The sequence below is a fragment of the Capricornis sumatraensis genome, chromosome 21 (genome assembly GCF_032405125.1).
Source record: "Capricornis sumatraensis isolate serow.1 chromosome 21, serow.2, whole genome shotgun sequence".
NCBI lineage: Eukaryota > Metazoa > Chordata > Mammalia > Artiodactyla > Bovidae > Capricornis > Capricornis sumatraensis.
The window spans coordinates 3169131-3196036 of NC_091089.1; the positions used below are offsets into that span (position 1 = coordinate 3169131).

The window sequence follows — 26906 nt, forward strand, 5'->3', positions numbered from 1 at the left end:
CAAAACTCTGGAGACAAAAAAGGAAAGCGCAGAACAGGCTGGTGGTGCTCCTAGGGTGAAACTCTTTACTCCAAGCACAGGATGGCTTTGACCCCCGAGTCAGGCCGGGTCAGGCCCAGGCCAAGTTCTGGTGTGCGCGGGTGGAGCAACATGCAGGCTGACGACAGAAGCCCGGCCCCAAAGCCGTCCCGCCCCTCCGAGCGCTCGGAGGGGCGGGTGAGGACGCTGTGCTACCCCCAGGCCCCCGACTGCCCCCGCAGGTCAGGTCGGCCCCGCCCGTGCCCACGGCCCCTCCGCAGAGGCCCCGGCCGAGCCGTTGCCGTCGGGGCTCTGCGAGCCGTCGTCCTCCGTGGCGGTGGCGGAGGCGGAGGCGGAGCGCGTGCTGTCCTCGCGCAGGGCGGGCTCGGGGCTGGCGGCACGCTGCTGCTGCTCCTTGAGCTCCGAGTAGGAGCGCGAGAAGGTGTGGAAGATGGAGGTGACTGGGAAGGCCATGAGCAGGATCCCGCTGAGGATGCTGCTCAGCGCCACCACCTGCCCGGGCAGGCTGCGCGGCACCATGTCGCCATAGCCCACGGTGGTCATGGAGATGACGGCCCACCAGTAGCTGGCTGGCACGCTGGAGAAGTCGCGGCGCGCACCCAGCTCGCGCTCGGCCAGGTGCACGAGCGGCGCAAAGAGGGCCATGGCCACGCAGAGGAAGAGCAGCAGCAGCCCAAACTCGCGCGCGCAGCGGCGCACGGTCAGGCCGAGCGAGCGCAACCCCAGCGAGTGGCGCGCCAGGCGCATCACGTAGAGCACGCGCAGCGCCCGCAGCAGCCGCAGCACCAGCCCCGCGCGCTCCAGCAGCTTGTTGCCTCCCACGCCGGGCCGGGCCGCCAGGCCCACGAGCAGCGACACGTAGAAGGGCAGGATGGCCAGGATGTCGATGATGTTGAGCGGGGTCCGCAGGAAGGCGCACTTGCTCTCGGCCTGCAGCGAGCGCAGCAGGAACTCGAAGGAGAACCAGGCCACGCACACCGTCTCCAGCACGAACAGGCTGCGACACTTAGGGGAGCACTCACCCTGCAGGGAGAGGGGTACTCGTGTTGGGGGCATGGAGGCCTATCCTTCCTGGGCTGCCCTTTCTCCAGATGACCGCACTGCAGGGCAAGGGTTGTGGACAAAAAACCAATTACTGTTGTGTTTTATTTTTTTAAAAAAAAGAAGTACTAGGAGGTAGGCTTCCTGCGAGGGAGTGAGCGGAGCTCAGGTGACCAGCTCCCCAGCAAAGCTGGGGAATTTGTTTACAAAAAAAAACCAAAAACAACCACTTAAAGTTCTGGAAGCCGTTCCAAGGACAACAGCAAATGAAACATTTGTTCAAGAAAATCTATGGAAATTCATTTAAAAAAGAGTCTTTGGTATTTGAACCAAGACCCCCGCCCCCCCACCCCCCAAAAAAAGTCCCAGATCATGGAGGAGACTGCTCAGGGAGATACCAAAAAGAAAATAAAATAGACTTTACTAAAATAATCCAACCAATCATTAAACACACAGCAAAGAACAGTAACATGAAGTGGGGAGGGCGATATCCAGTGTTCCTGGATATTTTATCACCTAAAATGCCCAGTTTTCAATAAAAAATCATAGGGCAGGCAAAGAAACAGTAAAGTATGACCCATACATCAGAAAAAAGAAAAAAATCAGGCAACAGAAACTGCCTATGAGAATGACCAAATGTCAGATTAACAAAAAGCTTCAAAACTGCCATTATAAATACGGTCACAGAACTAAAGAAAAGTTGATTGCCGGTTCATAGCATCAGATGGAGAATATCAATAAAGAAAAATTTTTAAAGAGTCAAATGGAAAATTTGAAGTTGAAGCATACAATAACAGAAAATTCAGAAAACTACAGGAGCTCAGCAGTGGAAGTAAACTGTCAGAAGAAAGGGTTAGAGAACTAGGAGATTGCTGGTGGCGATTACGCAGGTTGAGATCAGCGAGAACCTGGGACACACGGGTTGGGCCAGCACTGTGGCATCATCAGGTACCAGCGGGATTGGGGAGAGCGAGGAGAGTGTTTGAGAAACAGTGGCTGCAACCCCCCAGATCTGCTGAAAAGCAATGACCCACACACCCAGGAGGCTCGCTGAGTTCTGCCAGGGAAGAGACATCACAGGAAAAATACTGATAAGGAGAAAATCTTGAGAACAGCAGAGACAGCGATGGGTCACCTGAGAGGTCACTCAGGTGAGATTAGCAATCTAACATCTCAGCAGGAAGCTGTGGATGACCGTGTTCACACCACTCAGAAAACACCCGCCTACCTGAGGCTCCTATATCCAGCAACACTGTCACCGAAGCATGAAGGCGAAATGAAGACTAGCCCAGAACAGAACCTGAGAACTGCCTTATAGAACTCTAAGGAAGGTCTCCAGGCTGAAAACCAGTGGTCCCAGCCTCTTCTCAATACCAAGCGCAGGAGCAAGCAAGATAAAACAGACAGATTAAACATGCCGACACAAGTCTGTCTAGTCAAAGCTATGGTTTTTCTAGTAGTCATGTACCTATGTGAGAGTTGGACCAAAAAGAAGGCTGAGCGCTGAAGAATTGATGCTTTCGAACTGTGATGCTGGAGAACACTCTTGAGAACCCTTGGAGAGCAAGGAGATCAAACCAGTCAAACCAGTCAATCCTAAAGGAAGTCAACCCTGATTACTCATTGGAAGGACTGATGCTGAAGCTAAAGCTCCAATATTTTGGCCTGGTGTGCTGCAGTCCATGGGGTGCAAACAGTTGGACATGACTTAGCAATTGAACAACAAGGCTACAAGAGGTTGTGTGTGGGCCCTGGTCCAACAACAGGACTGGTGTCCTTTTGAGAAGAGGAGGTAAGGAGACACACACACGCAGAGGCAGGACCACGTGAGGACACAGGAGAGGACTGCTGTCCACTTGCCAAGGGGAGAGGTCTCAGGAGGAAGCAAGCTGTCAACATTGGGATCTCAGACTTGATTGTGAGAAAACAGGTTTCTGTTCAGTAACATGGTCAGTTCAGTTCAGTTCAGTTCAGTCGCTCAGTCGTGTCCGACTCTTTGTGACCCCATGAATCGCAGCACGCCAGGCCTCCCTGTCCATCACCAACTCCCAGACTTCACTCAGACTTACATCCATCGAGTCAGTGATGCCATCCAGCCATCTCATCCTCTGTCGTCCCCTTTTCCTCCTGCCCTCAATCCCTCCCAGCATCAGAGTCTTTTCCAATGTGTCAACTCTTCACATGAGGTGGCCAAAGTATTGGAGTTTCAGCTTTAGCATTATTCCCTCCAAAGAAATCCCAGGGCAGATCTTCAGAATGGACTGGTGGGATCTCCTTGCAGTCCAAGGGACTCTCAAGAGTCTTCTCCAACACCACAGTTCAAAAGCATCAATTCTTCGGCGCTCAGCTTTCTTCACAGTCCAACTCTCACATCCATATGTGACCACTGGAAAAACCATAGCCCTGACTAGATGGACCTTAGCTGGCAAAATAATGTCTCTGCTTTTCCATATGCCACCTAGGTTGGTCATAACTTTTCTTCCAAGGAGTAAGTGTCTTTTAATTTCATGGCTACAATCACCATCTGCAGTGATTTTGGAGCCCAAGAAAATAAAGTCTGACACTGTTTCCACTGTTTCCCCATCTCTTTCCCATGAAGTGATGGGGCCAGATGCCATGATCTTCGTTTTCTGAATGTTGAGCTTTAAGCCAACTTTTTCACTCTCCTCTTTCACTTTCATCAAGAGGCTTTTTAGTTCCTCTTCACTTTCTGCCATAAGGGTGGTGTCATCTGCATATCTGAGGTTATTCATATTCCTCCCAGCAATCTTGATTCCAGCTTGCGCTTCTTCCAGCCCAGCGTTTCTCATGATGTACTCTGCATAGAAGTTAAATAAGCAGGGTGACAATATACAGCTTTGACATACTCCTTTCCCTATTTGGAACCAGTCTGTTGTTCCATGTCCAGTTCTAACTGTTGCTTCCTGACCTGCATACAGATTTCTCAAGAGGCAGGTCAGGTGGTCTGGTATTCCCATCTCTCTCAGAATTTTCCACAGTTTATTGTGATCCACACAGTCAAAGGCTTTGGCATAGTCAGTAAAGCAGAAATAGATGTTTTTCTGGGACTCTCCTGCTTTTTCCACGATCCAGCGGATGCTGGGGATCTGACCTCCGGTTCCTCTGTGACGCTTGGTCACAGCAGCCCTAGAAGGCTAGCGGCCGCGCGGAGCCACCCCACAGCCAAGCTGAGGAGCAGCAGCTGCACTTACAGCCGTGAAGAGATGCCCCACGTCCAGGGTAAGAGAAACCCAAGTTAACCGGTAGGTGCTGAGAGAGGGCATCGGAGGGCAGACAGACTGAAACCACAATCACAGACAACTAGCTAATCTGATCACACGGACCACAGCTTGTCTAACTCAATGAAACTAAGCCATGCCTGTGGGGGCACCCAAGACGGACGGGTCATGGTGGAGAGGTCTGACAGAATGTGGCCCACTGGAGAAGGGAATGGCAAACCACTTCAGTGTTCTTGCCTTGAGAACCCCATGAACACTATGGAAAGGCAAAAAGGTAGGACAATGAAAGATGAACTCCCCAGGTCGGTAAGTGCCCAATATGCTACTGGAGATCAGTGGAGAAATAACTCCAGAAAGAATGAAGGGATGGAGCCAAAGCAAAAACCACACCCAGTTGTGGATGGGACTGGTGATAGAAGCAAGGTCCAATGCTGTAAAGAGCAATATTGCATAGGAATCTGGAATGTTAGGTCCATGAATCAAGGCAAATTGGAAGTGGTCAAACAGGAGATGGCAAGAGTGAACATCGACATTCTAGGAGTCAGCGAACTAAGACAGACTGGAATGGGTAAATTGAACTCAAATGACCATTGTACCTACTACCATGGGCAGGATTCCCTTAGAAAAAATGGAGTAGCCATCAGAGTCAACAAAAGAGTCCAAAATGCAGTACTTGGATGCAATCTCAAAAACGACAGAATGATCTCTGTTCGTTTCCAAGACAAACCATTCAATATCACGGTAATCCAAGTCTATGCCCTGAGCAGTAACGCTGAAGAAGCTGAAGTTGAACTGTTCTATGAAGACCTACAAGACCTTTTAGAACTAACACTCCAAAAAGATGTCCTTTTCATTATAGGGGACTGGAATGCAAAAGTAGGAAGTCAGGAAACACCTGGAGAAACAGGCAAATTTGGCCTTGGTGTACAGAATGAAGCAGAAAAAAGGCTAATAGAGTTTTGCGAAGAGAACGCACTGGTCATAGCAAACACCCTCTTCCAACAACACAAGAGAAGACTCTACACATGGACATCACCAGATGGTCAACACTGAAATCAGATTGATTATAGTCTTTGCAGCCAAAGACGGAGAAGCTCTATAGAGTCAGCAAAAACAAGACTGGGAGCTTACTGTGGCTCAGATCATGAACTCCTTATTGCCAAATTCAGACTTAAATTGACAAAAGTGGGGGAAACCACTAGACCATTCAGTATGACCTAAATCAAATCCCTTATGATTATACAGTGCAAGTGAGAAATAGATTTAAGGGACTAGACCTGATAGACAGAGTGCCTGATGAAATATGGAGAGAGGTTGGTGACACTGTACAGGAGACAGGGATCAAGACAATCCCCAAGAAAAAGAAATGCAAAAAAGCAAATTGGCTGTCTGAAGAGGCCTTACAAATAGCTGTGAAAAGAAGGGAAGCGAAAAGCAAAGGAGAAAGGAAAGATATACCCATTTGAATGCAGAGTTCCAAAGAATAGCAAGGAGAGATAAGAAAGCCTTCCTCAGTGATTAATGCAAAGAATTAGAGGAAAAGAACAGAATGGGAAAGACTAGAGATCTCTTCAAGAAAATTAGAGATACCAAGGAAACATTTCATGCAAAGATGGGCTCGATAAAGGACAGAAATTGTCTGGACCTAACAGAGGCAGAAGATATTAAGAAGAGGTGGCAAGAAATTAATTGAAATAATATACTATTTTCCTCTGGAAAAAAAAAAAAAAGAAGAGGTGGCAAGAATACCCAGAAGAACTGTACAAAAAAGAGCTTCATGACCAGATAATCATGATGGTGTGATCACTAACCTAGAGCCAGACATCCTGGAATGTGAAGTCAAGTAGGCCTTAGAAAGCATCACTACGAATAAAGCTAGTGGAGGTGATGGAATTCCAGTTGAGCTGTTTCAAATCCTGAAAGATGATGCTGTGAAAGTGTTGCACTCAATATATGCCAGAAAATTTGGAAAACTCAGCAATGGCCACAGGATTGGAAAAGGTCAGTTTTCATGCCAATCCCAAAGAAAGGCAATGCCAAAGAATGCTCAAACTACCACACAATTGCACTCATCTCACATGCTACTGGCTCCCTGGTGGCTCAGAGTTTAAAGCGTCTGCCTCCAATGCGGGAGACCTGGGTTCAGTCCTTGGGTTGGGAAGATCCCCTGGAGAAGGAAATGGTAACCCACTCCAGTATTCTTGACTGGAAAATCCCATGGACGGAGAAGCCTGGTAGGCTACAGTCCACGGGGTTGCAAAGAGTCGGACACAACTGAGCGACTTCACTTTCACTCACACGCTAGTAGAGTAATGCTCATAATTCTCCAAGCCAGGCTTCAGCAATACTTGAACCATGAACTTCCAGATGTTCAAGCTGGTTTTACCAAAGGCAGAGGAACCAGAGATCAAATTGCCAACATCTGCTGGATCATCAAAAAAGCAAGAGAGTTCCAGAAAAATATTTATTTCTGGTTAATTGATTATGCCAAAGGCTTTGACTGTGTGGATCACAATAAACTGGAAAATTCTGAGAGAGATGGGAATACCAGACCACCTGACCTGCCTCTTGAGAAATCTGTATGCAGGTTAGGAAGCAACAGTTAGAACTGGACATGGAACAACAGACTGGTTCCAAATAAGAAAAGGAGTATGTCAAGGCTGTATATTGTCACCTTGCTTATTTAACTTATATGCAGAGTATATCATGAGAAACACTGGGCTGGATAAAGTGCAAGCTGGAATCAAGATTGCTGGGAGAAATATCAATAACCTCAGATATGCAGATGACACCACCCTTATGGCAGGAAGTGAAGAGGAGCTAAAAAGCCTCTTAATGAAAGTGAAAGAGGAGAGTGAAAAATTTGGCTTAAAGCTCAACATTCAGAAAACAAAGATCATGGCATCCGGTCCCATCACTTCATGGGAAAGAGATGGGGAAACAGTGGAAACAGTGTCAGACTTTATTTTTTGGGGCTCCAAAATCACTGCAGATGGTGACTGCAGCTATGAAATTAAAAGACGCTTGCTCCTTGGAAGGAAAGTTATGACCAACCTAGATAGCATAGTCAAAAGCAGAGACATTACTTTGTTAACAAAGGTCTTTCTAGTCAAAGCTATAGTTTTCCGGTAGTCATGTATGGATGTGATAGCTGGACTATAAAGAAGGCTGAGCACCGAAGAACTGATGCTTTTGAACTGTGGTGTTGGAGAAGACTCTTGAGAGTCCCTTGGATTGCAAGGAGATCCAACCAGTCCATCCTAAAGGAGATCAGTCCTGGGTGTTCATTGGAGGGACTGATGTTAAAGCTGTAACTCTAATACTTTGGCCACCTGATGTGAAGAGCTAACTCATTTGAAAAGACCCTGATGCTGGGAAAGATTGAGGGCAGGAGGAGAAGGGGACAACAGAGGAGGAGATGGTTGGATGGCATCACCGACTCAATGGACATGGGTTTGGGTGGACTCCGAGAGTTGGTGATGGACAGGGAGGCCTGGCGTGCCACGGTTCATGGGGTCGTGAAGAGTCGGACACGACTGAGCGACTGAACTGAACTGAGCAGAGTAATGGAGAACACAGAGTGTCTGGGAAGTATAAGCCAAGCCGCAGAATGGAAGAATATGTGTGCACATCATACGTGATAAGGGACTGGTATCGAGAACACAGAATTCCTCCAATTCAATGACAGGAAAGAAAAGACAGCCCAGTTTAAAACATAGGCGAGAGATCTGAATAGACCTTTGTTCAAAGCAGATACACAAGTGACTGAGAAGCACATAAAAAGGGGCTCAGCACCATTCACCACCGGGGAAATGTTGGGCAAACCCACCCTAAGGTCCTAGCTCACCCCCACCAGGACAGCCAGAGTGTAAGAGCCGACAACACATGCTGGAGAAACCAGGCCTCTGCACTGCTGATGGGAGCATGCCGCAGTCTAGCCACCTTGACAAGAGCCTGGATGTGCCCCCAAACCTTCCTCATGGAGTGGCCACACAGCCCCACCATCCCACTCCTAGGTGTGTGCCCAGAGAAGTCAACACAGAAGCCTGTACTTGGATGTTCAGGGTCGAGTGAGTCGCAACAGCCAAGAGCTGGACACAACCCAGGTGTCCTGCTGCCGGACGGACTGAAAATCTGGAAGCCGCACACACACTGGGACACTGCTGGGCCGTGGAGGAAATGAAGCGCTGACTGCTGCCACAACGTGGATGAACCCTGAAGACAGCTCAGGGCGAGAGGGCCCAGCTACGCCAGACATGCTGGGTGGCTCTGTTCTCAGGATCCAGAACAAGGACATATTCAAGACACAGCCTTGGTAGCTCAGGGCTGGGAGGAGCAGGGAGGGGCTGAGGAGTGCATGAACCAGCCACCAGGGTCTTCTGGGAGATGGAGATTCTCTAAAATCAGACGGAAGTGGTGGCTCCAGAATTTGTGCACACTCCAGAAACGGCGGAATCGTACACTCAAGAGGGGCAAACTGTGCAGTATGTGAGTCATGTAGCAGCAGAGCTATTGTTAAGAAATAACAATTAGGGCTTCCTGCGTGGCTCGGGGAATCTAGAGTCTGCCTGGCAACGCAGGAGGCACGGGTTCCATCCCTGGTCCAGGAAGATCCCACATGTGGCGGAGCAACGGAGCCAAACTGCTGAGCCCGCGCTCTAGAGCCAGCACGCCACGGCCACCGAAGCCTGGGTACCCGGAGCCCTGCTCCACGAGAGCAGCCACCGCGATGAGAAGCCCGAGCACACAACCAGAGAAGAGCCAGCCCAGCACCCAAGACCCAGCACAGCCACAGATGAGTACGGAAAATGACATGAAAGACTTCCACCCCGGCGGCCCCGTGGCCCCGCAGCCCCGTTCCGCCTCAGCCCTTCTGGGCAGCCTGGCGTCACCGGGGCCAGGCTCTGAGAGGCTGAAGCTCCTCCAGGCAGCGCTGATGCCCCGGGCCTCGGCCCCCCTGCCGGGCCTGGGGCCTCGGGACACGGCGGCAGTTAGGTGGGAAGGGGCCGTGGGGCTGCTGGGGCAGAAGCCCAGGCAGCGGGAAGGGAGACTCGCCATCCTCACCTGGAGTCTGATGACCTCAGCCCACCGGGTGCTTGGGGGTCCCATGACCCACACCCCAGGAACACCCGCACACGACGTCCCATCGTCCGGGCTGAACTTGGGCTCCTGGCTCCCCCCATCATCTCTTGGCCAAGTCCAGCCGCAAGCCCCCATTGGGTGGGTGGTGGCCCTGAGTGCAGGAGGAGGAGGGACGAAGACTGTAGGCCCCCCTGGGGTGGGTGGGAGGCGGCCCCTTGGTCCCCAAACCTGCCCGGAGACAGGTCAATCCAGTCAATTCGGCCTGCGAACCCCTGCGCCCCACCACTCTCTTAAGGACCATTAAGGTGGATAAGTGGAAGGAACTATTTTGGGAACTTTTAGAAAATGACCCTCAGTTCAGTTCAGTTGCTCAGTCGTGTCCGACTCTTTGAGACCCCATGAATCGCAGCATGCCAGGCCTCCCTGTCCATCACCAACTCCCGGAGTTCACTCAGACTCATGTCCATCGAGTCAGTGATGTCATCCAGCCATCTCATCCTCTGTCGTCCCCTTCTCCTGCCCCCAATCCCTCCCAGCATCAGAGTCTTTTGCAATGAGTCAACTCTTCGCATGAGGTGGCCAAAGTACTGGAGCTTCAGCTTTAGCATCATTCCCTCCAAAGAAATCCCAGGGTTGATCTTCAGAATGGACTGGTTGGATCTCCTTGCAGTCCAAGGGACTCTCAAGAGTCTTCTCCAACACCACAGTTCAAAAGCATCAGTTCTTCGGTGCTCAGCCTTCTTCACAGTCCAACTCTCACATCCATACATGACCACAGGAAAAACCATAGCCTTGACTAGACGGACCTTAGTTGGCAAAGTAATGTCTCTGCTTTTGAATATATTATCTAGGTTAGTCATAACTTTCCTTCCAAGGAGTAAGCGTCTTTTAATTTCATAGCTCCAGTCACCATCTGCAGTGATTTTGGAGCCCCCCAAAATAAAGTCTGACACTGTTTCCACTGTTTCCCCATCTCTTTCCTATGAAGTGATGGGACCGGATGCCATGATCTTCGTTTTCTGAATGTTGAGCTTTAAGCCAACTTTTTCACTCTCCTCTTTCACTTTCATCAAGAGGCTTTTTAGTTCCTCTTCACTTCCTGCCATAAGGGTGGTGTCATCTGCATATCTGAGGTTATTGATATTTCTCCTGGCAATCTTGATTCCAGCTTGTGTTTCTTCCAGCCCAGCGTTTCTCATGATGTACTCTGCATAGAAGTTAAATAAGCAGGGTGACAATATACAGCCTTCACGTACTCCTTTTCCTATTTGGAACCAGTCTATTGTTCCATGTCCAGTTCTAACTGTTGCTTCCTGACCTGCATACAGATTTCTCAAGAGGCAGGTCAGGTGGTCTGGTATTCCCATCTCTCTCAGAATTTTCCACAGTTTATTGTGATCCACACAAAGGCTTTGGCATAGTCAATAAAGCAGAAATAGATGTTTTTCTGGAACTCTCTTGCTTTTTCCACGATCCAGCGGATGTTGGCAATTTGATCTCTGGTTCCTCTGCCTTTTCTAAAACCAGCTTGAACATCAGGAAGTTCATGGTTCACGTATTGCTGAAGCCTGGCTTGGAGAATTTTGAGCATTACTTTACTAGCATGTGAGATGAGTGCAGTTGTGTGGTAGTTTGAGCATTCTTTGGCATTGCCTTTCTTTGGAATTGGAATGAAAACTGACCTTTTCCAGTCTTGTGGCCACTGCTGAATTTTCCAAATTTGCTGGCATATTGAGTGAAGCACTTTCACAGCATGATCTTTCAGGATTTGAAACAGCTCAACTGAAATTCCATCACCTCCACTAGCTTTATTCGTAGTGATGCTTTCTAAGGCCTACTTGACTTCACATTCCAGGATGTCTGGCTCTAGATGAGTGATCACACCATCGTGATTATCCAGGTCGTGAAGATCCTTTTTGTACAGTTCTTCTGTGTATTCTTGCCACCTCTTCTTAATATCTTCTGCTTCTGTTAGGTCCAGACCATTTTTGTCCTTTATCGAGCCCATCTTTGCATGAAATGTTCCCTTGGTATCTCTAATTTTCTTGAAGAGATCTCTAGTCTTTCCCATTCTGTTCTTTTCCTCTAATTCTTTGCATTGATCGCTGAGGAAGGCTTTCTTATCTCTCCTTGCTATTCTTTGGAACTCTGCATTGAGATGCTTATATGTTTCCTTTTCTCCTTTGCTTTTCACCTCTCTTCTTTCACAGCTATTTGTAAAGCCTCCCCAGACAGCCATTTTTCTTTTGTGCATTTCTTTTCCATGGGGATGGTCTTGATCCCTGTCTAATTTCACACATCTGGCCTATTTGGCCAAAATCGGGTCAGCAGTAAACCTACACCCCCGAGGTCCTTCCCTCCCCCAAGTTTCCATCAGTCTCCCAGCACCCTCAGAGCAGTGCCTGAAGTGCACCCACCCAGCTGCGCACGCATGGGCCTGCCCCGCGGGCCCTGGGGCTCCCGGCTCCTCCAGGCTCCGCCTTCGCCTTTCCCTGATGGGCTTCCCCCTCAGTGGCCGAGCCTCTGGGCTTCGCAGGTGAGAAGGTCAGGCGGGGCCTTGGCGGGGTCCCCTCACCAGCAGGCGGCAGTCTCCCCATCCAGGTGCCCATGCGTGCACAGGTGCTGGCTCAAGCGTTGGGGCTGGCTCAGCCCACGGCCATTTCTCCCACACCTTCTGTGGCTGCACCCCAAACCCACTCCCAGGCTCGGGACTCCTGCGGGGGAGGGCAGGTGGCCAGAAGTGTCACCATGGGTGGGGGTGGAGCCCAGGAGACAGGCCCTTCTGGAAACAGTCGCTTTTTTATTTTGAATTAATTACTTTATTTTAATTGGAGGCTAATTACTTTACAATATTGTAGTGGTTTTGCCAAACATGGACATGAATCAGCCACGGGTGTACATGCGTCCCCCATTCTGAACCCCCCTCCCACCTCTCTCCCCATCCCATCCCTCAGGGTCATCCCAGTGCACTGGCCCTGAGCGCCCTGTCTCATGCATTGAAAACCTGGACTGGTGATCTATTTCACATATGATAATATACATTTTCAATGCTATTCTCTCAAAGCATCCCACCCTCACTTTCTCCCACAGAGTCCAACAGACTGTTCTTCACATCTGTCTCTCTTTTGCTGTCTCGCACACAGGGCCATCGTTACCATCTTCCTAAATTACATATATATGTGTTAATATACTGTGTTGGTGTTTTTCTTTCTGACTTACTTCACTCTGTATAATAGGCTCCAGTTTCATCCACCTCATTAGAACTGACTCAAATGCATTCTTTCTAATAGCTGAGTAATATTCCATTGTGTATATGTACCACAGCTTTCTTACCCATTCGTCTGCCGATGGACGTCTAGGTTGCTTCCATGTCCTAGCTAACAAAGTGGTTTTTGAACCGTTTTCCAAACTGCAGCCTCCACGGCCTGGCACTCCCGTGGCACTATCGCTGCCTCAATTTTCTAGTAGAATAAGCAGGCACCCTGACTAGCTTCCTCAGTAACTTGGGCCATGGGGCAGCCAGCATCCTGGGTGCGGTCAGGAGAGGCCTGGCCTGGCCACGCTCCCAATCCCAGCTTTGTTCTCTTTTCAGAGCATCGAAAATTGTGGTATCCATTCTGCTAAGGAGCCTGAGTGCCATTGTTCCTCAAGGATAAACTCAGGTGTGAGGGTGACAAGACAGACAGGTCAGGGTGTACTGCTCACCACAAGGACAGCGCCGAGCTTGGCTGACGCCTGCTGCCCGGCACGAGGCCCCCGATGCCAGGGGTGCTTCACCGCAGACCCCAAGGCAGGTAGACTCTGCCTGTGTTTATCCAGGGTAATCAGACTCTGAAAACACATGCCCCCTTGCTGCCCGAGTGTGTTCTGGACACCGATTCACACCCCTCTGTTGATCCAGCGTGGACCCTGTGTCCAGCAGAGGAGCCAGTCTGAGCTACTGTCTGCAGCTGGGAACACACCGGCGTGTGGCAGGATGTTGAGAAGGGTGAATGCTCCGTCCTTACTAATTTATCCACTCATTAACAGCTTTGTGTGAGATTTTCTCTCTGCCTCCCATGAGCACTTAAAGGAAAATATTTATTAACTCAATTTACTAACATTCATAATAACTTGCCTTTGAACTTAGTTGAGGTTTATTTTTTTCCAATTATCTGTAATAAAAGACTCTCGTAGTACAAATAGATAATCAGGAGAAGGAATATTAAATCCACTTAGGAGAACAAATTGTATAAAAAGATCAAACAGTTATTTACATAGAAGTCATGAATGCGCTCACTTGAAATTACCTGCACTGAAGCAGAGCTGTCAGTTCACCTTCCTGTCAACATCCTGCGGACTAGCTTTATGGGGTAACACAGAAAGAAATGAAGATACCTTGCTGTGAAGTCCTCCACCCTCTGCCTGCCCTGGCTGGAAGGAGCCTGTCTTCCAATTGGCCCTATCGACCTCCATGGTCCCTCCTGAGCGTGATGCACCAACCTGAACCCAGCGAGGGTTCAGGAATCAGACAGAACTGCGGTCACCAACATCTCACACTTTGGTGCCCCGAGGAGCAAACGCCCAGGGCCCCAACGTCCCCGCGGAAGTGACCAGCATGAGCTGAGACGGACACAGACAGCAAGCTGGTGACAGCAGCGCCACCCACAGATCAGCAAGCAGGGCGTCCACCTCGGGGGAGAACGGTTCCCCACCACCAATCTGAATGCTTCCTGCGTCACAGACAAGGACACAAAATCTGGAGCCACTGCTCTTCATTTGTTCCCCAATCTCAGTCCCTGGTCCTGGGGTGCATCCACAGCAGTGGCTGTGCTCTTGCCAAGGGCACAGGTGTGCTTTCTCCTCTCTTCTGTGCTGGGTTTGGCCCCACCCATCCGTGCAGGCGCCCCCATCTCACAGCTGCTTGAGTTTCCCTGAGAACCTTTGGTAGCACCGACTTAACCGCACCTTCCTGGCTGCCTGGGTTCAGACGTGGCTCCTCCACAAGGGCAGAGACTCCCAAGCTGGACAGCTGGCCCTGCGACAATTCCCGGCTCCCACGACCCAGGCAGGAGGGCCCCTGGCTCCTGCGCCCAGTGCTGACTCGGTTCATCGGAAGGTGATATTTTCCAGGAAGGCGGCCCTCCCCGCCGACTGTGTCTGCACATCCACCCCGCAGCCAAGACAAGAGACACGTGGGCAGGGCACAGCTCCTCACGGGTGGGACCAGGGCCATGGCCAGCACTGAACGGACATCCTGGGGGTGAAGGATGGAGGGACAGGTGGGCAGGGAAGGCTGCACGGGGCGGACGTGGTGAGGGGCCCCGTGAAGCCGCCTGCTTGTCTCCCACTGAGAAATCCCGAGATGCTCATAGGGAACTGAGAACAGACCACACAGGGCAGGCGGACGAAGGCGATGGAACTGTGGGAAGTACAAATGGAGGTGAAGACGTGAGATGTCGGCTTCTAGGGGTGATCGAACGGAAATTGAAAAAGCAGGAGGTGAATTTTTTTTTTAAAGAACCAGGCAAATTGTTACCAGGCCACCCAGCACTGGTAGGCCAGGGTCCGGGGAACTCGAGCTCACAAAGGCATGGCAAGGCCTCCTCAGGGCAGCACCTGGGGTGCAGGTTTGCAGGCCCCAGATGGGCACAGCCCCCAAGATGGGCACAGCTGAGGACCTGATCAGGTGAGCGGTTGAGTAGTGGAAGCTGGGTGAGCAAGTGTTCATCCCAGCAGGGCTCGTGACAGGAAGGGCTGGAAGCAGGAGGGGACATGTGAAACTACAGAACAGGACTGCCTGGCTGCTACTGTTAGGGGACCAAGTGGCTACAAGACGCTGCCTGCGCGCTTCTCCTCCAGTCTCACGAGAGGTTCCAGAGCAGAGGTAGTGAGGTGCACTCAGGCTTCAGTAATGACCTCGCAATTTATTTTCACTTTCTTCTCCATACAGCTTTGTACCTGCCCAGCCTCCGTGAAGAGCAGGCATCGTGTTTACAACCAGGACACTCTGAGGGGCGTGTTCTTTGGGCCGCTGGGGGAGCAGAGGGACAGGCCGTCCAGGCAGGCGGGGGGCCTGGCTGACCGTCCAGGCAGGATCTGAGCTTTGGTGGCTGGTTCCCGCGGGCGCGCCAGGTTTACTTCTCCAGATGCTCATTTCTAGGTTGTATCAGGAAGAGCAAGTCTTCCAGGACCCCCTGACCATGCTCCTCAGAGTGCCGCCCCCTCCCCAGGAGCTTTGGTGGCTGGTTCCCGTGGGCGCGCCAGATTTACTTCTCCAGATGCTCATTTCTAGGTTGTATCAGGAAGAGCAAGTCTTCCAGGACCCCATCACCATGCTCCTCAGAGTGCCGCCCCCTCCCCAGGAACTTCCAACATAGGGGTGTCCCAAGGACAGCCTGACCCTGACCCTCACCAAACTTCTGACAGGTGTCAATAAGTTAGTATTTGTGGTAAAATAAACAGCACAAGCTCTTCGTTTGGGAACAGCCAATTTGATGAATTACAGCAGGCACTGTCTTCTCATTAAAAATGTACATTCATGTTATAATTAACATCTAGGGCTTGAAAAGTCGCTCGGTCATGTCTGAGTCTGTGACCCCATGGACTGAAGCCTGCCAGGCTCCTCTGTCCAAGGGATTCTCCAGACCAGAATACTGGAGTGGGTAGCCGTTCCCTTCTCCAGGGGGTCTTTCTGACCTGGGGATTGAACCCAGGTCTCCAGCATTGCAGGCAGATTCTTTACCAGCTGAGTCACCACGGCAGCCCCATCTAGGGCTTCAGTGGAGCCTGCTGCTGCTGCTAAGTCGCTTCAGTCGTGTCCGACTCTGTGCAACCCCAGAGACAGCAGCTCATCAGGCTCCCCCGTTCCTGGGATTCTCCAGGCAAGAACACTGGAGTGGGTTGCCATTTCCTTCTCCAATGTATGAAAGTGAAAAGTCAAAGTGAAGTCGCTCAGTCATGTCTGACTCTTAGTGACCCCATGGACTACAGCCCACCAGGCTCCTCCGTCCATGGGATTTTCCAGGCAAGAGCACTGGAGTGGGGTGCCATTGCCTTCAGGTGGAGCCTAGCATCACCTGAATGCTCAGGTCTGTTCCCACCACTGCCTGGTACCGGATAATCTCCCTGCCTTAAATGTGTGGCTTTTAAAGAAAACGCTGCAGGCCTCGGGGGGGAAGAGAGGAGGTCAGGGCTCGGGGGCACCTGAGAGGCCCCGGGACCCGCACCCACATCGGCTCCACGTTCAGCGCTCTCACAGCTCTCCCACGCTGCCAGCCACAGGGCAGGGGGACCCCAAGCTCTCCTGCAACACAAGGTGACTCCTGCCCCCCCCCCCCAAGCCCCAGCTGCCCAGCACGTCCTCGTCACCGCACAGCAGGGCCGCCCAGGAGGGTGGGCGCAGCAGCCTGGGGGGCCCTGGGCGCTGGCCAGGTGGGTGCGGGCTGCAGGGACCTGCAGGCCCCACCACCTCCCCCTCAGGCCACGTCCACCCGTCTTCCCACCCTCCTGGATCTGGAGCAAGTGACCGTCCCTCCTGATCTAGGCAGTTGTATGGAGAGCAGGACCCTGGCCTCCCCAGAGAGGCAGCTGAGACAGGAAAGTTCTTGAAGACGAGGGCAGTGGCCAGAGGGGGTCAGCGCAGACTTGGGTGCAGGGAACCCCGTGGGGACTCCTTGTGGCTAAAGGAGGGAGGGCGGGAGGTAGCCAGGGGGTTCCCCCGCCCCCGCCTCCCAGCCACCCCGCCAGCCACCTCCACCACCCGGGAGGCAGAGGCCTCGCCACAGGCTCTGCTCGCATCCTGGGTGTGGCGAGGCGCCTGCGGACAGCCACGCAGCGCGGGTCGGCTGCCTCTCCAGCTGTGCCTGCGGACTGGCTTCCCCCATCCGACCCCTACCCTCCGCAGACCCACTGTGTCCCCCACAGAAGCCGGTGCCTGGACACGGCCTCCTTGCCTCCACCTGCCCCGTGGCCCACGTGTGCTGCAGCACCTTGTGTGCAAAAGGGTAAAAGCTGTCACTTAATTCTCTGTGCAAAGCACTGTCGAAAGCTGTTTCACAAGCATTATTCAATTTAATCTTAACAACTCTGAAGTAGCCTCATTTTATAGATGAGAAAACAGGCTCAGAAAGGAGACCACGTGTTTTTGGGTCTTCAGCAGTCTGTACAGGGGCTGGGGTGGGAGCCCTGGTCTGCGTTTAAGTCTGAGAACTTAACCAGCACCTGTCTGCCTCTTGAGTGACAGAGAAGGTGAACCCACAGCCTTGGCTAGATCATGGTGGAGTCTTGGGACCGGCCTCCAGTTCTGCACGTCAGGGGCTTGGCAGCTGCCACACCCTGCAAACAACAACTAAAAACCTGAACAGATTGAAAAACACAGTCTTCTCAGGTCTGTAAGAGAAGGGAGGGCACAGAGCAAACCACTGCCCCCAAGACTGGAGTGACAGATGGGTGAACACAGGGAGCCAGGCTTCCGGGGCGAGACTCAAAGCCGCCTGGAAGCAGTGCTGGGAGGAAAGCCTGAACTGTGAGTTTCAGTTGCTGGAGGCTCAGTGTGAATAAGTCTGAGAGCTGTAAGCTCCAGGGTACCTGTTGAGATTTACCGGGAAATTTGCTGCCAGAGCCCGCCAAGGTTCTCAGTAAATATGGGAGAAAAGAAGATACGCAGATGGCAAGCAGCACATGAAAAGACGCCCCACTCATATGTCGTCAAGGAGATGCAAGGGAAAACAACACGGAGACACCACGCCTGTCAGAAAGGCCCATGTCCAGAGCACCAGCAGCCCAGACGCCAGCGGCAGGGGAGCAGCGGGGCCTCAGTCAGCGTCGCTGGGGAGGCAAGTGGGGCAGGCACTCTGGAAGACAGTTTGGTGCTTTCGTAAAAACTAAGTCTATTTTACACTAGTGATATAGCAACCACACTCCTTGGTATTTACCCAAAGGAATCAAAACCTTATGTTCACATGAAAACCTGCACAGAGGTACTTATAGCAGCTCTGTTCATAACTGTCAAACCTGGAAGCAGCCAAGAGGTCCTGCAGTCAGCAGTGGGTAAACCAACTCCAGAACATCCAAACAATGGGGTATTATTAAAGGCCAAAAAGAAACAAGCTATCAAGTCGTGAAAAAAATGGATAAAACTTAAATGCATATTACTAACTGAAAGAGGTTAATCTGCAAAGCATTTCAACTATGGGACATTCTGAAAAAGGCAAAACTACAGATAAAGTGAAAGGATCAGCGAGGCCAGGCCCTGGGGAAGGGGAGGGGTCGGGGAGGCACAGAGGGTTTTCAGGGCAGGAAAATGGTTCTGAGCGATACCGTTATAGTGGATAGAGGTCATTGTACTTGTGTCCAAACCCATAGAATGAGGTGGAGCCCTAATGTAAACCGTAGGCTTTGGGCAGTTGCCAACCGAGGTTCGTCACTCTCAGGAGGCTGATGATGGGCGATGCTGTGTAAGGGTGGGGCGGGGGCCCACAGGAACTCTCTGCACCTTCCTCTCAATTTTGCTGTGGATTTAAAACTGCTCGAAAAACTTGTCTTAAAAAAAAAAAAAAAGAATCTTGTAGCTTCTATTCTAGGCATTTGAGCACAAGTCTTTTTTTCCCTCAGACTAAAGCACAAATCCAAAACAGAAATCCCCTATTTTTTCTGCCAAATTTACGTGGAAAGTGGAGGAAAATGCCCCAAGCTCCATGTTTATCCCCTGGCACATGTGGCTGTGTTTCCAGAGCCTTTCAGAGTCTGGCAGGAGGGTCCCCCATGAAAACAGCCAGTGTTCCCTCCAACGCGGTGGCTGATGACTGCTGGGGCTCGGCCTGCAGTTCTAGGGGCTGGCGGGGTTGCCAGGCCAGAGTGGGGGCTTCAGACAAGACTCCCCGTGGGGAGGGGCTGCCGCTTCACCTTCCTCGCAGCCCTGGGGCCCCCTCATTTAACAGAAGAGCATGATGATCAGGGCTGGACCTATCCCAGACCCAGCTTCGCCTGCAGCGGAGTATCGGCCACCAGGTCGTGTCGGTTCCTGGATCAGACCTTTGCAAATAAGAAACCCAACCGGCCAGACCCATGGTCCAGCCCAGGGCCCTGGGAGCCTCTGTCCCCAGCTCAGTCCTGGGGCTCAGGGCCCTCTCTGGAGTCGGTGGCTGAGCCGGCAGCCGGCTGGGGTCCATCCTCCCTTCCTCCTTTCAGCTTCTTGGGCCTGACCGCGGCAGGGAGCACCACAGCCCGTTGGCATGGTGTGATAACCGGACACAGACGGCCCCTGCTGGGTGGGACTGGAGCCTCCTGGATGCGGGGCCCGGCGTCCGGCTGATGCGCGTGGGAGGCCCCCACGGTCCTGCGGCAGCGGCCCCAGTGCAGCATTCTTAGCCCTCGTGGACAGGAAATGAGCCTCAGGGGCTTCTTTGCCACTGGCTCAAGCCCTGCTGCTGGCGGCGCTGAAAGAGCAGCGCATGGCTCACGGCCCTGGAGCTGGACATCCGCGGTCCAGGCCCCGACACGCCTGGTGTCTAGTGGGTCCCTGCCTCCTGGTTTGCGGAAGCACCTTCTCACTGTGTCTGCTCCAGAGGAACGGGTGGGCAGCTCTGGGTGGTCACTGTTGTAGGAGACTAATCCGATGACGAGGCTCAACTTTTCTGACTCTGTCACCCCCAGAAGCCCCCCTCCTGACATACTGGGCTTGGGATTCAGCCTGCGAATTCTGGGAACTTGACATTCAGATGGCAGCATTCGGCCCCCAGCACCCAAAATTCATGTCCTTCTCGCCTGTATTCCATCCTGCAGCCCCCAAAGTCTAAGAAACTTCACTATCAACTCGAAGGCCTGACGTCATCCAAGTCGGGGGTTGGGGGGACTCCAGGTCAAGTCATTAGAGGCAAAGCCCCTGAGCCTGTGCGCAGTGACGTGCTTTCTCACAACGCAGCGGGTCATAACCCGTGCCCCACGGAACAGGCTCCAAGCCCGCTGCATCGGTTCTGTTTGTGCGCTGGGGAGCCCTGACTGACAGCTTGGAGCAGTGAAGCCCTCAGCCCGGCTCAGGCTGTTAAGCTCAACGAGCTTGTCTGTGCCCACACGCAGCAGCAGCTCTGTCGCCAGCTTCCGATGCTGTTGCCAAGTGTCTTCGTGAATTTGGTGCTCGAAGTTGCACTCATGAAATCCATAACTAATTATGTGGGTCTTGATTTAATCATATGAGCTTAGAGTTAAAAATCGACTTGCAAGCCAAACACCAGCCTCCGTGAAAAGGAAGTGATGGGTTGAACACAGCCTCTGAGGACTCGCTGTTCCCCAGGCCGGCGTGTGCACCCGGGCCTCACTACCCGCAGGCCCAGCACCGTCTCCAGGCAACGCCCCGCAGGGAGGAATCCAAGAGCCGACTGTCAGAACAAAGGCCTCTCTGGTTCCGAAGGCCTGTCCTCAGCATCTGATCACTGCGACATCCAGCGGGGTGGGCGCCAGTGTGCACACCCGTTCCCGGGGTCGCCTAACCACGCTGGACACACCTCTCACAGAACCGAGTATCCAGCAGGGATGGGGTGCTCTGGGCACACCTGAGGTCTGCGTGTTACCCGACAGCAAGGTGTTGGGGGAACAGCTAGAAACATGCTCTGTCTCCTTCACTGAGCCCCCAACACCCTAGGAGTGAGGCCAGAGGCGCTGCAGACCCCAAGAAAGCAGAATAGGAAGCTCGCCTCCCTCTAGCTTGGGGCTCCTATGGTGACATGCGGGAGGGAGGTCAGGGGTCAGCCCTGGAGCTGGAGCCTCCTGGCAGCAGGGAGGGGACCGCAGCAGGAGGGGACTGCGGCAGGAGAGGAGAGCCAGCTGAGGGGCCCCGGAACAAGGGAGGGAGTCCCCTGGAGGAACCAGCCCTGCAGAAGGCCCCGTCCCAGCAGGACCACGAGGCAGAGACTGGCAGTTTGAGGAGGCCATTGGTGGTGGTTTGTTTTGTGGCAGCGGGGACACACGCAGGTCCACGACGGAGCTGGAATCAAGGCCTGACCCTGAATGAGTCCCCAAGAAGCAGGCCTCAGTGCTCGCTGAGCCAGCTTCAGACAGCGGGGGCCAGAGAAGGGGCCTGGGGGTCGCGCAGGGCCGGCACCCAGGCTGAGCCCAGCCCTCAGCTGCTCTGACCTGGACCCCGAGGCGAGGAACATGGAACTGGGGACCCCCCACCCCCTGCATTTCAATGGGCGGGGCAGGAAGCAGCAAGGGCTGGGGCTGCATGCCCCTCGGCCTGGCGCCCCCGTAAGCCTGGGGCCCCATTCGGCCTGGGGCCCACTGCTCTCTCGCTGAGCGTGAGGGCCGAGGGTCCTTGGTACCTTGTGAGGCGCTGGATGCAGTGGAACCCTGGCTGCTTCCCCCTGGTGGTCTGTGCCCCACCGGCCCCCAGAGCCCCACCGGCCCCCAGAGCCCCGCCGGCCCCCGCCCAGCCCGTCCACCTCCATCTCCAAGGGCCTGCTGACTCCAAACGCCTCAGGGGGGGTGGAGTCACACAGGCTCTGCCCTGACAGTTGGCTTGTTTCCCTCTGCACAGCGTCTTCAAGGTTCGTCCCACAAGTATGCTTTTCCCATCATCCAGCCTATAAACAACGAAAAGCAGAGACCAGCTCTCGTTCAGTTACGACGTGTGAGAGCAGATTCCTGACAGAGCCACCACTGGCCACAGGGGCTGCCCGGGCATCGAGGAGACACGGGGGTGGCCACAGCCTGGACTCTAGCAGGGCAGACTGCCCAGAAGCCCCCAACAAGCACACAGGCCCTGCACAGCCTCTGCCCACGGCTCTCAGCTGGCCTGAGCAGTCTGGCTGCAGAGTCCTCCCTGGGGCGGGAAAGGTGCCCCGAGGCAACACGAGAGACTCCGTGACATCAACAGTGAGACACGCCCGGGGCCAAGGCAGAGGGAGACGTCCCTGTGCCCAAAGGGCACACCCCAGCCGCCCCAAAGCCAGGATCTCTGTGCACTGGGGGCTTCCTTCAGCGCCGTGGGGGCCCCACTCACTCAAGGGGGCATCTCGTGGGCCAGCAGCAGGAACCACGGAACCGTTTTCCTCTGATTCCCTGAATAATGGAAGATAATAATCTTTCCTCTCCCTCCATGCTTTTCTTCACCAACACATAAAAGTAACCATCAAACACTAACGCTGCCAGAGATGACGAGCGACACCCCCAGACTGATAAGGGAGCCTCACCAGCCACCTCTGATTCCTGAGGACACTTCCTGCTCCCCAAGATCCTTCTCCAGGAGGAAGTTGGGTGCATTGATCTGGACCATCCACTAGAGTGTGGGTGCCCCGCGGAAGCATCCTTGCTAGTGGAAGACTCAGGCTCAGGGGACAGTTGGTGCTGAGCCCCTCAGAGGACGCTTTCTGGAGCCTTCAAGAGAAGACTTGAAAATTTGAAAAGAAATTACTTAGCTACTTAATTAAAACCAGAGATCACATATAGATAATATTTTAGCCCAGGCTAAGTTCTACTGGGGAAAAAACCCAGCAATCAAGAAAATAATGAAGGGTTTCACGTTCTTCTCTGCCCTACATCTCCAATGCCTTGTGCCTGGAAACTTCCCTGGTAAGTCAAGGCTGCAGCAGCAGGGGAGACAGCAGAAGCTCCCCGGAAACATAAACACAGAATCATCACAGATGCCAGCTGGCCCACTGCTGGGACAAGCCCCAGACCCGAGGGCAGGACTCACCAGACACATGCACACGTGTCCACAGCAACGCGTGTTACAACAGCAAGAGGGGGAAGCGACCCAGGTGTCACGGATGGATAACGGGTGCGCAAGGAAAGGGGACACTACTCGGCCCTAAGAAGGAAGGAGTCTGACATCTGCCACAACGCTGTGAACCTGGAGGACACGGTGCCTGCATGATTCCTCTTAGAGTCCCTAAGGTTGTTAGATCCACAGAGGCAGAAGGTCCAAGGCGGGTTCTGGGGGCTGCGGAGTCAGTGTATAGCGGGAAGAGTTTCCGTCTGGGAAGATGAGAGATTTCTAGCAATGGATGGTGCACATGTGACTGTAGTTAATGCCACTGAACTGCGCATAAAAACAGCTCAGCTGGTGAATTTCACGTGTATTTTGCCTCACACAGTGTTGATGAAACATAAAAACTTTTCCTTCCTGTGGCAGTGACACCACCTACTGTGACTTGGCACCTACTGTGTGCAGTGTGCTGGGATCTGGCAGTGCACACAGGTATAAGTCCATGGATTCACCAACACATGGACACACTCAGCACGTGCTCACCCACACTGGGGTCCTTACTTCCTAAGCTGAGGACTGATTTGGTGAGACAGTGTCGGGTGGCAGGAAGCGATGTTTCTGGAAATGACAAAGAGGTGGGTGGTGGATGTGAATGGTGGCTGACGTGGGGACCAGCAAGGAGACTCAAGGCCGGCTCAGTCTCTGGTGACACAGCCCTGACTTCTGTTCCCTGATTCTTGCGTAAATGGTTTCCTCCTCGGATTGTGAGTTATTGCTACTTAGAAAGTCCAAACACATCTTTAGAAGCAGAATCCAAAACCTGGGTATAGTTAAGACAACTGGAAATGACAGCCCAGGAATCAGACACCCAAACAATGAAGGAAGCGAAACCAATTTCCTAAAATTTACATTTAAATTTGATCTGCAGTCAGGGTCACCAGGCTCCCAGTGGAGCCCACTCATAGCTGTTACCAGAGGACCGGGCTCTGCATCTCTGAATAATGAGCTGACCACATGGGGTGAACTTGGACATGACCCTGGACAGCGAGGGGCTCTCGGGGAGGGGCTATGGGAGCTCTGACCTGCTCCACCTAGACGGGGGTGGGGGTGTTCAAGTCCAATGCCCACCCCTGGAAGCTGGAGCTGCAGAGCAGGCAGGCAGCGAACCCCCCGCCACTCCGTGAGGAAACGCAGGTGACGCTGCAGGGCGACAGTCACATCGTCAGACACACAGCAGCTCCCCTCTCCTGACCCCAGCCCCGACGCCATCCACTCTAGCCTCCCCGAACGCATCTGAGACCTTCCGGGGCGCGTGCAGCACACAAACACCCGTCCCCAACCCGTGGAGGACACTTCCACCTGTACCTCTCAGGTCAACAAGGGGGCGGGAAGTCCACCAGCTGCTCAGAGCCAGTGCAGGAGCTGGGCGCCTGGAAGAATTCCCAGGTTCCCTTCTTCTGGTCCAGGATGACGGGACTTGAGTTTACAGCACAGCACTCTAAAGCGGGCATTTTAGCTCCGAATTGTCCAAGCTTCTGGGCCTGGCTGGCAGACAGGATGGGTGAGAAGGCCGCTGACGTGCGGACTCACTGAGTTCTCAGAACTGGCAGGAATGTGGAGCCTCTGCCAGCAGTGGACAGCCTGGTGCCCCCCTCCCCCCACCCCCGTGCCAGCGGCTCTCTCCCCCGAACCGGAGCTGGTGCGGTGGTTCCAGGGCCCATGGTTTCAACCAACGGGGCAGGGGTGCCTAAGGCCACCAGGCCGTGGGTGCCCCTCCCTCCCCTGGCCCGGCTGCCTCCAGGCCGCGACTCGAGTCCAGCCCTAGGTCCCCGCTGACCCCCACCACCCGGGCCGGTTCCGTCTCCGCCACCCCCAGCCCTGCCCAGTCCAGCCCGGGTGCCCTGCCAGCTGCCCCGGCCTGCACTTACCCGCTCCTCTTCGGCGCGGATGTCCGGCATGGTGCTGAGGCAGAGGCCGACCGCCGTGACGGCCACGAAGGCCACGGACACGCAGGCGAAGAGCTTGCCGGCCGGGCCTGAGCGCGGGTCGTCCACCACGTCGCGCAGACGCCGCCGGCCGCTCGCCAGCCGCCCGCCAGGTCCCGGGGCGCAGGCCGGGCTCCCCGGCGCCCCGCGCTCCGCCGGCCCCGCGCGCGCCTCGGCCGCCTCCTCCTCGCGGCGGCGCAGGCGGCGCAGGCAGCACCGCTCCAGGCGCGCCTCGTCGATGCCCCAGTAGGCCAGCTCGTCGCGGAAGGCCAGGGCACACGGGCCGCGCAGCAGCCTCAGCTTCCCGGCGCGCAGCAGCGCCACGATGGCGCGGAAGGCGCACGGGCTGCGGTCGAAGAAGAACTCGTCGCGGCTCACGTCGTAGTCGTCGCACACCCGCAGCAGCTCGTCGTGGCCGCGGCAGGCGCGCAGGCGCTCGAGGCGCGCGAGGGGGCAGCGAGCCAGCGCGGCCCAGGCCAGGCGCACGCGGCAGCCGCCCACGTTGATGATGACGTGCCGGGCGCGGGCCCCGCCGCCGCCGCCCCGCCGCTCCGCGGGCCCGGGCAGCAGGGCCATGGCCCCATGCGCCGCGCCGCGCCGGGGTCAGGAGGCAGGGCCTGCAAAGGAACGGAGCGCGAGTTAGGCCGCAGGCAGGATGGAGCTGGGGGCACCCTGCCTGCGCGCGACCCTGGGACCTGGGACCAAACGGAACCCAGGGCTCCACCGGCCCGGGGGCTCAGTTCTCCGCTGCATCCCTGAGGCCCTCCTTTACATCTGCGTATCTGTTTGGAAACAGAGTCCCTAACTCAGGAACCACATCACAGAAGTTGCATGGACTCCTGTGGGTTCTTTTCCACACTACTGAAGGGAGGCTCCGGTACTCCCCGAACCCTGCCAGGACGGCCCCCCCCCAGTGCTTGTTAACACGATGGGGCCACGCTCGGGCACCAGGCACTTGCCTGCACTGTAGCCACAGGGACGGAACACAGGAAACAAACAAGTACCAGCCCGGAGCCTCTTTACTGGGGAGTATGAGCAAGGACATGGGCGGGGCAGTCCTCTGGAGGGCAGAGAGACGGTTCTCAGAGTGTGGACTGAGGGCTGGCAGCACTGAAATTATCAGGAGAACCGGCAAATTATATATATTCCTGGCTCTCCACTTAAAATTCAGAGTGACTGGAAAACTGCAAAGTAAGGACCTCCAATAATCCTCCCGTTAAAGCAAGGATGGAAAAAAAAAAAAACCAACCCATCAGAAATGACTTTTTTGGAACTCCAGACACTAACCAAAGGGTAGCAGCAGCCGGGGGAACACTTGAGGAAGAACCCCTGAATCTCGGTAACAAGTTAATTCAGCATTTTAACCTGCCCCTAGCTTCGTGATAGCCTTGAAGGTGACACCCTGCATTCCTGGCACCACAACTGGCGCTGGGAGGGGGAGAGTGCACCCCATTCAGGGGGAACCGTAACTGTTGGGACCCTTTCTGGTGGCCCATCAGAGGGCCTGCCTGTACCTCCCCTGACTCAGGGCTCTCCCAGGGCAGAGGTGGTCGCTTGAGCAGCTTGTGGAAATCACTTACATGAAAATGTTTGCCGAGACAAGGGATGAATTTTGTGTCACGGCAAACAACAGGCTAACCAGCAGGCTAGGGAGAAAAGGCTGGGGAATGAGACGCTTTGAAAAGCTCTGACAAATTCCTGGAAACCTAGAATGTGGCTCACATGCCTGGGGCCGTGGGCATGCTCTGGAAAGGCTGAGAAGCCTCCACCTTCCCCTCCATGCCCCCTGCAGGCTCTGCGCCAGCGAGACGTGAAGGTGGGGGCGTGCAGTGAGGG

The 26906-nt window shown here is 54.0% G+C and overlaps 1 protein-coding gene across 1 annotated transcript; it reads right to left on the reverse strand.

The window, feature by feature from the left end:
* Positions 1-261: 261 nt before the first annotated feature.
* On the reverse strand, positions 262-25646 carry KCNG2 (potassium voltage-gated channel modifier subfamily G member 2). Its single transcript, XM_068994007.1, has 2 exons — positions 25014-25646; positions 262-1062 (listed from the first exon to the last, which is right to left on the reverse strand). The coding sequence occupies exons 1-2, from the start codon at positions 25644-25646 to the stop codon at positions 262-264; spliced, it is 1434 nt and encodes a 477-aa protein (XP_068850108.1).
* Positions 25647-26906: the final 1260 nt, after the last annotated feature.

What these genes read in the sequence shown, in the direction of transcription:
- KCNG2 (XM_068994007.1), bottom strand. Translation starts at nt 25,646, where the DNA reads ATGGCCCTGCTGCCCGGGCCCGCGGAGCGGCGGGGCGGCGGCGGCGGG. An exon ending in TCCGCGCCGAAGAGGAGCGG is followed by an intron (nt 1,063 to 25,013) that starts GTAAGTGCAGGC and finishes CTCTCCCTGCAG; the next exon opens with GGTGAGTGCTCCCCTAAGTG.